This window comes from Trachypithecus francoisi, unplaced genomic scaffold, assembly GCF_009764315.1.
Source record: "Trachypithecus francoisi isolate TF-2019V2 unplaced genomic scaffold, Tfra_2.0 Lachesis_group17, whole genome shotgun sequence".
Lineage (NCBI taxonomy): Eukaryota > Metazoa > Chordata > Mammalia > Primates > Cercopithecidae > Trachypithecus > Trachypithecus francoisi.
In genome coordinates this window covers 59731054-59743678 of record NW_022681462.1, presented here as the reverse complement: position 1 = coordinate 59743678, position 12625 = coordinate 59731054, and the positions used below count along the sequence as shown (strand labels likewise).

General features: G+C 42.1%; 1 protein-coding gene across 3 annotated transcripts in view; it reads right to left on the bottom strand.

Annotated features, from left to right (window-relative positions):
* Positions 1-11432, bottom strand: part of FBXO11 (F-box protein 11) — a 100373-nt gene extending 88941 nt beyond the window's left edge. For 2 of the 3 annotated variants that reach the window (XM_033175783.1, XM_033175784.1), the window contains exon 1: positions 10430-10817. In XM_033175783.1, the coding sequence (XP_033031674.1) occupies positions 10430-10655 (226 nt within the window). In that variant the 5' untranslated portion in view covers positions 10656-10817. Of the gene's footprint in view, positions 1-10429 lie in introns of all 3 variants that reach the window. The other variant, XM_033175785.1, reaches the window with a different exon arrangement.
* Between the last annotated feature and the right edge of the window lie 1193 nt (positions 11433-12625).

Genomic DNA, 12625 nt, shown 5'->3' with positions numbered 1-12625 from the left:
GAGAAACAAAATTACTTATCACCACTTCAGCAGCAAAAGGAAGCAAGTTTTTGGAATGAAAGCCCAGAATCACATATTAAAGTCCACAGTATTGTTTTAAATTCTTAAATACAAAAAAGATGTCTTCCCCTCCTCAAAGCAACCCAACCTACAATCTCTGGTGGGAAATCAAAGTGATATCAAGTTAGAGAACAAACTTTCTGACTAGTGGGAAAAAAGTTCCTTAGATTTTGACTGTCTATTTGCAAACACTTAAAACTAAAAGAACTATTAAATGTTTATTTGTCCAAAGTTTAAATGAATCAAATCTGTGGATAAAAAATTTTAGCACAAAAACAACGTTTACAATAACCCAACATGTTTTAATAACAAATATGGCTATCTGTAAAAAATGAAAATGGAAAAGAACATGGCAGTCTCCTCCTCTGTATTTTGTGGAAAGGTTAACACTGTAAGCCTCAAGACTGAACTGTTAAAGGATACCAAGAGACTCAAGAAAAACACCAATATTTAAAATAAAATAATTACCAGTCGATTATTTTAGTAACATAACTATGATATGCCATAGTCATATGCCTTAAAGTTGTTTTAGTTTCCATTTCTTGTAAAGTAAATGGAAATTCTGTCTTTGAGAAAACATCAGCAATGGTATATGCTGAGGTATAAAACTCATACAGAATGTGGCAAGTGTGTAAGAATGCTCACATATACAAAGAAAAAAATGAAGAAAAATTAAATTAAAAAAAAGGAATGCTCACAGTAGCACTACTCCTGACAGCCAAACACAAAAACAATCCTATGTCCATCAATTGTAGTATATTCATACAATATAATATTAAACAGCAACAAGAATGAACAATGAAAAAACTAATGATACAAGCAACAATACGGATGAAGCTCACAACAAATATTAAGGGAGAATTCTGTCAGACACACAGGAGTACATACTGAGGGGTTACATTTACATAAAGTTCAGAAACAGGTACAAGTAATCCAAGCAATCAGAAAGATGGGGTTGGGAGTAGTGTCTAGGAAGGCCCTTCAAGGGGGACACTTCTGGGTTACTGGTAGTGTTTTATTCCTTGCTCTAGGTATTTTTGGTTACACAGATGTGTTTACTTCATGAAAAGTAAGCTGTACACTGATGATTTGTGAACTTATATATTTCAATTAAAAGCTTGAAGAAGATTAATAGAAATTATTCCCACAATTTAAGTAACTATATAGATTTGTTGTTGCTTTTGAGACAGAGTTTCGCTCTTTTACCCAGGCTGGAGTGCAGTGGCACTATCTGGGCTCACTGCAACCTCTGCCTTCTGGTTTCAGGTGATTCTCCTGCCTCAACCTCCCGAATAGCTGGGATTACAGGTGCCTGCCACCACACCCGGATAATTTTTGTATTTTTAGTAGAGACGGGGTTTCACTATGTTGGCCAGGCTGGTCTCAAACTCCTGACCTCACGATCCACCCACCTCGACCTCCCAAAGTTCTGGGATTGCAGGCGTGAGCCACCATGCCTGGCCGTAACTATATAGTTTTAAATGTATATAGCCATTTATTTTCTAAAAACGACAGACTGTTTCTAATTCAAACAACTGTTGCTAAAGCAAGCGATCCATACATACTCTACTTCTCTCCCTCACAATCCTCAACCCAAAATTAGTCTTTTGAGTATTTTTTAAAAAGTAAAACTTTAAGAGAAAAATTTAAAAGTCAGAAAAAGATCAGGAAAAGAAATAAACATGTAACATTAAGTGATTCTTGCAGGAATCCTCTACTCTCCCCCTGCTCTACCTTCCCCCTCCCCAATACCTTATTTGCCTCTGAAGCATCACTCCTACCGGAAAAGTCTTTCTCCAAATTGTTTCTTTCTTTCTTTTTTTTTGAGTCTGGGTCTTAAAACTGTCACCCAGGATGGAGTGTAGTGGCTTGATCACAGTTCACTGCAGCCTTGACCTCCCTGGACTCAGGTGATCCTCTCACCTCAACCTCCTGAGTAGCTGGGACTACAGGCATGGGCCACCACCCCTCAGCTAATTTTGTATTTTTTGTAGAGACAGGGTTTCGCCAAGTTGCCCAGGCTGGTCTCAAACTCCTGGGCTCAAGCAATCCACCCCACCCGGCCTCCCAAAAAGTGCTAGGATTACAGGTGTGAGCCACCATGCCCAACCCAATTGTTTGACTTCGCTTCCCCCTTTTACTTGGCCTAAAATACCAAAATTTGACAAATTATCATAATCAGTCTCTTAAAAATGCAAATATCTTTCAGAGAATTATGAAGGTATCAGTCATTCATACACAACTGTGAAGTACTTTAGTGGCTTCTTTTATGTATTGCTGACCTTATATGAAAAAAAGTGAGCGAGTCCATAATTTCCTCTACCATAAGAACACTTTGCTAAAAACACTAGCTTTCAAAATACAATGCCTTACTCCAACTTGTATTTCTTTCAACAAATCTTTGACCTTTCTTCGTTACTATGATAGAAGTCTGGAAAAACTCCTACTTTTCATTTGTTAAATTTTATTCACTTCTAATTCTCTTTAAAGCTTATTTTTTTTTTTTTCAAAAAGTTATGATAAATTATGTGGGAAGAAACAATAACTAGTGACATACATACCAATGTTGTCCATCTCAAAATATAACAAGGGAATAAAAAATAGTTATATGTTCTTCCTCTTCCCCATCCCCTTTCCTCCTAAGTGTTAGAATCTCATAAAGCCACATGTTCTTATATACAGTACGTTATATACTATGGATGCAAGATTTGAAAAATCAATGCTTGGCTATAAAAAAGAATTTACTGTATCTAAACCCAAGTAGAGTTGGCAAATCAGCAAAGGCTAAACTGATTCAAGTCAGTTGGTTATACTACGGTACCAAAGACATCAATATCAAAAGTCAAACCCACATAGTGGCCAGTAAATTTCACACCAAAGAAAAACTTGTGGTCAGGTAAGGTGGTTCACGCTTGTAATCCCAACATTTCGGGAGGCTGAGGTGGGCAAATCACTTCACGTTAGGAGTTTGAGACCAGCTTGCCAACATGGTGAAACTCCGTCTCTACTAAAAATGCAAAAATTAGCCAGGCGTGGTGGTGTGCACCTGTAACCCCAGCTACTCAGGAGGCTGAGGCAGGAGAATCACTTGAACCCAGGAGGCAGAGGCTGCAGTGAGCCAAGATCATACCATTGCACTCCAGCCTGGGTGACAGGGTGAGACTGTGTTTCAAACCAAAAAAAAAAAAAAGGAAAAGAAAAGAAAAAGAAAAACTTCCAACAAAGATTTTGCCCCAGTTCAACTCAACCACCTGGAAAAGGAGTGCTGTTCACTAGGGAAAAACAGTAAAAATGAGATTATTACTACTATCAGAAAAATAACTAAAAGTACATATTCTTATTCCATTTCTAGCCTTCAAATAATTTCTAAGTATGAGAAAATAGACAAGCTCTCTTTACACACAAAAAAGGATGAATGACACCTCTTACCTCATGAGATGTGAAAGTATTCCTTAATTTTTTTAAGGTTTAGTCACCATATGGAAGAAAACAATTTTCTCCCCTTTTTGAACATAGCCCCATGATCTTCCATTTGTTAAAAAGAACAAAACATTTAACAACTGGGTTTTTAGAAACTGGGAGAGCAAGCAATTAACATATTGAACTCACACTTGCTTTAACATGCTATCTTATTTGGGGTGTTTAAAAAATGTCTTAAATGCAATTAATGCATTCATTTTCAAAGTAAAATAAATATTTTTGATATTTGCCTTCAACTGAAATAAATCATGTAAAGGAAGTTAGTTGGTTTCATTTCTCTATTTTCTAAGGATTAAGTTTAAGCACATTTCTTGTGCTCAACAAACATATATAAAAACTCCAAGCTACACATATAAAGAAACACACCAAACTATGGTGAGAAAAGAATATTTAGTCCACAAACCAGTCAAAATTACCACTGAAGTCTAAAACTAATTTAACTCACATTTTTCCCCTCCTGAAATAGTCCAGCCTATAACCATGAGCTAAAACCAGTTAATACCCTTTATTCATAACTTATGAGTAATTCAGGGGGAAATCTACCCTTTTTTGTATAATGAGTGATTAATGATCTCATCAACACACTGGAAAAACACGCTGGTCAATAAATACAGTCTCATCTTGAGACAAATCTACATGAGAGGTAAAATTATAATCAGAAGATTACTTGAAAAATGTGAAACCAGGTAAGTGAACAATCTATAGCATCAGACTAGTGTAGCCATCTCCAATAGGACAGATGGAATAGGATAGGGGACAGATCTGCTTCAAGGGCCAGGTTATTGCATCCCCTGAAAGTTATACAGACATTCTGCCAAATGTATTTTGGTATCTTCCCTTGTTTACAGAAAGATTAGGTGATACAAATCAATTTAGAAATTCTTTTTTGCTACTTACTATGCATCTTCATTGTTGTATAGCTGAGCCTCTACTTCTTCATTTATTAAAAAATAAAGTAATAAAATCTACCTTATAGAATTGGTATAAGGGTTAAACAAATCAGTTTCTCTGAGGTTATAACAAGTCATACAGATTGAATTTTATCTATTGGGTTTAATTTTATACACAGCTGATAAAATCCTTTTTTTTATAAGACCTATCATTTATTAAATATCTATCATGTGTTAGGTACTTCACTAGCTCTCATCCTTACAAATGTTCTATAAGGCAGGTGTTATCCCCACTTGAAAGATCACAAAGTAAGGCTCAGAGAGGTTAACACTACTCACCAAAATGTTAAATAGCTAATCAGATGTGTAGTCAGGATTAGAACCCAGATCCAGCTAGCTTTAACTCTGAGCTCTTTACATCATACTGTCTCATTCCTTATAGTGTATCTTCATAATTTTATTTTCAGAGGGTAGCAACTGCAATTTGGGGAATACCTCACCAACAAAGTCACACACTAGAATTCTGTGGAAGATAAGAATGTATTTCAAAGGTCTGATAAATTAGTGAACTGGAAGGTCTAAAACAGAATAATACTTCAAAGATAAGTGGGACAAGATAGACACAAAATAAGAGTAACTTTAATATCAGGGATAAATAGGGGGACAATAAGAGACCACATGTTGAAACAGCTCATTGCTGTAGACTGGTTATTTTCAAAGTTAAAACAAATGGCGGTGGGGGAACTTGAGAAAATACTCCAACCAGGGGTTCTCACTAACAGATCAGGAACTACTTGTGGTTCCTTGCCTTACTAGTAGGTCTCCAAGCTGGTTGGTCTTTCCTTGGGTTTCTCAGAATTTCCAGTAAAGGGAGAAAAGCAGGATAAGGAGAGCTCTTAGGCCTGATCAGCATAACTTTAACACTAACAGCAACACTACTCTATTTCTATCCCTCAAGTAAGTTCCAAACTTTGAAAAATAGGCTCTTTTTACAGCTCCCATACTTCTTGCCCCCAAAACGTTGAGTGGCACTGTCTCCTCTCATGGGATACATTTGGAAGGGTTAGCCACCAGATGAGAGAGTAGTACCCCACGGTACTTACTTCCTAAAACAGGAAAAATCATGTTCCTTGTCCAGAACTTCTCTATTAAGACTGCAGAGGATCCATGAAGGTAAAACATCACGAGCTATAACAATGCCACAGAAAGTATAACTAGCATTCCTGACTACAACAGCAAGGAGCGTCCTGGCTGCTCTGCATATTACAAATACATAGCTCATTCCTCATTAGTACAGTACCAAGAAAAAAGTATATATATATATCTCCCCACTAGGAATATTTTATGTAATATTATATGTACTGAATGATTTCAGTTTTTAAAAAACCCTGTAATTCCATTATCATAGGTAAGAAACATGGGATTAGAGAGACTAGGTTTTTATTCTACCAGATTAGTTCAGAGTAGAAATAAATAGTAAAATCTATTAATGCATTCATCAAATTTCTTGAACTATAAATATCACAATTAAATTTTCAGCACTTCAAAACAGTCCTGTGACTTTTCCAATAACTACAAAAAAAATTACATCTATTTTCAAAAACTCCCATGTCAAGATTATTTCCAGAACCCAAATTCATCTTTCATTAAAAGGTAATAAATGAGAAACTAGTAACAGTTATTAGATTCCAGGTAGGAGAATTTAGTAGCTGGAGACAGGTGTACAAAAGGGCCTTTTGAATTTTAAACTATGTGGAAATATTACCTATTCAAAGTAATTAATTGTATTTTATTTACTATTTATTTTTTGAGATGGAGTCTCATTCTGTCACCCAGATTGGAGTGCCGTGGTGCAATCTCAGTTCGAAGTAATTATTTTTTTTTTAATTTTATTTTTTCTGAGATAGAGTCTGGCTCAGTTGCCCAGCTCTGTCGCCCAGGCTGGAGTGCAGTGGCACCATCTCGGCTCTCTGCAAGCTCCGCCTCCCGGGTTCATGCCATTCTCCTGCCTCAGACTCCTGAGTAGCTGGGACTACAGGCGGCCACCACCACACCCGGCTAATTTTTTGTATTTTTAGTAGAGATGGGGTTCCACCGTGTTAGCCAGGATGGTCTCAATCTCCTGACCTTGTGATCCGCCTGCCTCAGCCTCCCAAAGTGCTAGGATTACAGGCGTGAGCCACCGCACCTGGCCCAAAGTAATTAATTTTAACTAAAAATTACTGATGAGAACACACAGCACTTCTGTAGACTTGTAAGCTTTCCCCATACGTCTAAAAATATTACAAAATACATTCCTACAATAAAGACAATAAATTAATCTGAACAGGTTGCAAAAGCCAACTCCTTTTAGAATTTTAAAACAAAACAAGTATCAAAAATCCAATCCCACACTACTGTTTCATTTAATCATGGACCATATTACCAAAATGTCACTGGGTGAAATACTATTCTTCTTTTTTTTTTGAGAGCGAGTCTCGCACTGTCACCTGGGCTGGAGTGCAATAGTGTGGTCTCAGCTCACTGCAACCTCAGCCTCGCAGGTTTAAGCGATTCTCCTGCCTCAGCTTCCTGAGTAGCTGGGATTACAGGTGTGTGCCACCATGCCCGGCTCATTTTTGTATTTTTAGTAAAGACTAGGTTTCACTATGTTAGCCAGGCTGGTCTTGAATTCCTAACCTCGTGATTCGCCTGCCTCAACCTCCCAAAGTGCTGGGATTACAGGTGTGAGCCACTGCTCCGGGCCCGTAAAATACAATTCTACTAGCTTAATGTGGTACATGAAATCCCAATCTCAGGAATTTAAGAAATTAAAAAAGCTAATGATGAGGCTAGTATTTAGTCTTAGGATAGCTGATCATTTCAGATAATGAGTGAACACAACATTCCATGAAATATCCAGGCCAATATTTCCTTACATGGGGTCTAAGAAATGCTCCCCCATGGAAAGCTTTGAAAAATCCTCATAAGATTTTAATCTGTAGGGTCTAGTTTCTTTCTTCTTCAAACACTGGCCATTATAGATAAGACAAAATGTATAGACACACACATACATAATGTATGCACAAACACATATATACACAAATATACACACACACATACACATATACACACATGTGTTATGTAAATATATTTAAAAGCAGTGTCAAGGAAGTTTTTATACCAATTAACCTGTGGGCAAAGAAGCAGCTAAAGACCACTCTAACAACTTTTTGCCTGAAAATATATTATACTGTAACTATTTTATTACCACTAAAGAACCTAAGATGCATCTTTATATAAAACAAATGATTTTATATACAATCTGAACTAGTTTGTCTTAAAACAGTGAGTCTCACTTTGATTCCCTATCTGGAAAATTGTCTGATCCACTATTAAGTAACTCTATCCAAGATCCTAACGCAAATGTTACATATCCATTAAGAGTTAGTAAAAGGTAAAAAAAAAATAATAACAAAAACACCACATATACACTCTTAGCTTTAGTTCTTTAATTATCTTGTAATAATTAAACCCGCATATTCTTAAACTAGCAACAACAAAATCCCTCCTTTCTTTCCAAACTACAAAGTGACACTTTGCGTACTCCATAAAACTTTCGAAATAGAGTATCCTTAGCTAACTTCTCATCGTTATATGAATCGGACATTTAAAAAAATGTAATTAAAATGTCAATTTTTCAAAGAATAACATATTTTTACATGTGGCTGGCAACATCTTTATTATTTTAGTTTACGAATTCAACTTAATGTATTCATTTTAAGGCCATTTATGTGTCCTCTTTAAGACTTATACTATTTTCCCTAAAGTCCTTTTCCCCTCTGTGCCAACACAGAATCTCCAGAACGGTTTCTACTAGCTGCAGAGAAGCAACCAATTCTACAGTGAATTTCATTTACCATTTGGTTGGGTACATACTGAAATTTGGATTCATGAATATTTTTGACAGTTTATGGACATCAGTGAGAAGAAAACTGACACTCTGGCATGTGACTGCCGACAACCAAGTCACTTTACTTCAAATAGAAATGGAAATAGACCTCAGTAGCTAATAATTTTGAACATATGAATAAAAGTGTCCAAGAGAAAATTACATCAACTAAGTTCGAAATTACACACAAATCTTGAAATGAAAATTCACAGTAAACATTTTAAAATACACAATGGGACTAAAATAACTTTGCCTGACACGTTTTGATCCAATGCTAATATTAACCGCATCTTGAAAAAGCTTACTGTAGCAATAGAATCCTTAATATTAAATGCTAAAATTTCAAATGAGTGTCACTATTTTCTCAAAAATATTTGTCAACTGTACTACATAATAGCGCCAATTCTGGAAGAAGACGAACGTTATTTGAATGGAACATCAGAAGAACACTGATATACATACGTGAAAGGAAATAACGAGACTACAGATTTTTAAAATTTACCCCCAAAATGGTAAATGTATCAAAGAAACAAAACACATTTGCCAATTATGTTGCACAAGATCTCTAACTGCCTTGAAACATCACATTCTTTCAAGCAACATATAGCAAACTGTTTTCTCTAAGACTATCTTTAACAGTGACTGGTGAGAAAGCCTTTTAAACTATTTTCCGATTAACATCTCCCTCCTCAATCTGTTAAATATTTTGATCAAGTACAACAATGAAACCGTTTTTAAGGAAATAATGTCTAACTTAAAAAAACATTTAATCTCAATCTCTTTAATCAATGGAGGTGTGACAACCAACGCATGTAAAATTAACCTTAATCCGCCAACTAAAACACGCAAAATGTCTCCTAACAATTCTCCTCCTTAAAACAACAACCGTACACATAAATACGGTTCTGACCTCCACCACTACCGCGAACAGCTAATTAATAAAGAGAATGGCTATGTTTGGAGACCAAGGTGCAACACCCCACCTCATAAACCTCCCAAAATAACCATATCATCCAAGTAGAACTGAACATTATTTTTGCTAAAGCAGGATTTCAATCCCGGGGAGCCTCAGCCCTTAGACAATGGTGGTTACCAGACAGTGCTGCACAGTTGGGTCCAAATGACACATTTCACTAGGCCTTGGACACAACACACACACATGCGCGCGCGCGCACGCACACACGCGCGCACACACACACACACACACACACACACACAATATCCCAAGGGGCCAGTTCTAAGGAAGGGGCGTTCAAACCCCACTAGGAGACGGAGAGTAGCACCGCGGCATGGGGGGTCGCTAGGTGAGGACAGGCAAGGGGGTGTCGATAGAGCGGAAGGGTAACTGCACTGCACACGAGGGAGGGGGCTGGAAATGGCCGATGGATTCTATATTTATTTATTTAAAGGTCTTGATTTAACGGGTCCTTCCCAGGGGTTCTGTAACTAAAGGCAAACTGCGCAGCAAACATTGTGGGGTTGGGAGAGGAGTCGCTGCTCCCCCTACCCCGTGACCAGGGACGGGGGGGCGGGGGAAACAAGTTCCCCGGCCAACACCACAGACCACCCCGATTCCCCTCTCCCGCTCCTCCCCAGGAACGGGTAGGCTAACACAGAAAAATGGGGGAAAACAAGTTTTCCAGCCAACCCCACCGCCCGATCGCTCCCAGTTGCCCCCCCCAACCTACCATTAGAAAGAGACAGACTAAACCATGGAAGGCAGCAGAAAAGGGAGAAATCACGCCGCTCGCCTTTCCCCCCCGCCCCCGGTCAACAGACTTCCGCGGGGTCCGTGAGCGAGCCGAGAAGCCAAAGGGATGGGTGGGGGTGGAGGGTGCCGAGCCCCCGAAACCAAACAAAGCGCGGCCTGAGCGAGAGCCCGGGCGAGTAGGGAAGCCGCGGCTTTTCCTGCCGGCCCGGCCCCGGCTGACACTGCGGCACCGGGGGACCCGCCTCCGCTCAGCTTGGGTCTCCCACCCCTAGGGCGTGCAGGCCGCCCCCGCCCGCCCCTGCCTCCCTTCCCGCGGTGCCCCGGCCGGCTGGCGGCTGGGAGGGAGCGCGACCTTACCCCGCTCGCCGACGTTGTTCCGCTCCTGAGGCAGCGGCGGAGGCGGCGGTGGCGGCGGCGGAGGCTGCTGCTGCTGCTGTGGCGGCGGCGGAGGCTGCTGCTGGGGCGGCTGCTGCTGGGGTGGCTGCGGCGGCGGCTGCTGCGGGGGCTGCTGCTGCTGTTGCTGCACCGGGCGCGGCCGCGACACTCGCCTGGGTCTCCGGTTGGCGGCTCGGACGGAGTTCATTTGCCGGGCTGAGGTGGCGGCGTTGGCGGAGGGACACACACACGCACACGCACAGCGAGCTTCGGGGCAGGAGAAGGGGGTGGGGAGAGTGGGAGACGGGGGAGGAAGGAGAAGGGGCGAGGGGAAGGGGAGACGCTGAGGGCGGAGGGGGCGAGCGGGACCCCGAGTCCGGAGAAAGGCCCGGGTACACAGACGGAGACCGAGGGAGGCCGGCCGGGCGGGCCTGACGCACGGGGAAGGCCGAGGCCGCCGGGCGGGGCGGCCGCGAGGGACGAAGGCAGAAAGACGGGCAGAGCGAGAGAAAGAAAGAAAGGGCGTCCGCCGCTTGGGGATCCCGAGGCGAAGCGCGGCGGCGGCGGCGGCTGAGGAGACAGATCCCGGTCCCGCCGACTCGCGAGCAGCGTCTCCGGCAGCGGGGGGAGTGGGCGGGCGGGCGAGGAAGGGAGAAGAAGAGAGGGAGAGAAGGGAGGGAGGGAGCAGGGGGCGCCCGGCTCTTTTTTTTTCCCTCTTCCTCCCCCCCACACCCCCTGAAAGAGATTTCTGTGAGGAATTTTTCTCTTTCTTCGGCCTCTTCTCTCTCCTCCCCCCCTTCTCTCCTCGGCGAAGGGGAAATGAGTGTGAAGGGAGGAGATAGGGGGAAAAAGAGGCGTCGTCGTTCCTCCTCCTTAAAGGAACCTTTCCTCCTCCTCCTCCTCCTCCTCAGCCCTGTCGCCGCTGCTTCTGCTGCTGCTCCGTGGCAGGAGGAGCCATTGACACCGCCGGAGCCTCCACTAGCCCAGTGGGTCCCTCCCCGCCGCGGGGCTGGCCGGGGGCGCGGGGGAGGGCCGCGAGCGGCTGGGGGAGGGGTGAATGGGCGGGGAGAAGAGGGGCGGGGAATCCGTCCAGGCGGCCAATCTAAGGCTTCCGTACAACCTTCCGGCCAATGGGGCCTCCGCTCTTATCGCGAAGTCCCTTCAACGCCCTGTTTCCTCTCTCGGGTTTCCTACCTCCCCCGCCTAGGAGGGGGAAAGAGGAAAGGGGGAGTGTGGCGGGGCGGGTGATAATGGGAGGTATCAGGGCAAATAATAGAGCAGGGGGTGGGCGAAGAGAGCGCCAGTGCGTAGCGACGATTCTGGGAGAGGAGGTGCTCGGAGGAAAGGGCGGGGGTTGCTGATGTAATGGGGAGAAGTGATTAATCCTTCGGTTCGCCGTTTCAGCTTCCCCCTCTACCCCAGCCTTCACCCGATTTTGTTGAGCTGAAAAAAAAGTGGAACGAGGGAACCAATCTTTGGTAACTCGGGTTTTCTGTGGTAGGTGGGTTCAAAATCTCAGCTGTAGGGAGCGCTAGAGATTTCGTGCCCTTTAGCGAAGCTGAGGGTATTTGCAAACCCTGGAGATTTCCTTCTCCGAGCTTTGGGCTTGGTAACCGAAGTTTGGAGTCGGTGCCTAATCGTACATCATCTAAACCTTGAAAAAGCTTTGACTTTTGGCCAATTTGATATGTTCTTTGAAGAAGTGTATACAATGTGTGGGAAACTAATATGTGAGAGGAGAGAAGTAAATGAGTTGATGTTGTGATTGCTTATGTGATTTACTTTTTAAATTTTTTTTTAGGTCCCACAAACTACAAGGAAAAAAACCCTCAAGAGGAATTACCTTTATACCTGATGCCCCCAACATAATCTCTCTCCAAGGGAAACTTGTTTTTATTCCCTCACTTCTGTTACGATGACTGAAAATGTACTCTTTCTCGATTCTCCCCCTTCTCTCTTTTGTTTTGCATTTTTTTGGATGTGGTAAAACTCAGTTTATCTGATTCTCTGGTTTTCAGAACTTTGGGCAGTGTCTCTGGTTTGAGTGTCATCAGTTGCTGTCTAGGTTTGACATCGATAATTAAGCAACTACAAAGCGTGATAAAGCTTTTGAGAGGGAGGAAAATGTATTTTGGAAGGAGGAAGAGACGCAAAGAGGCGAGCCTGTATCTTGTAGTG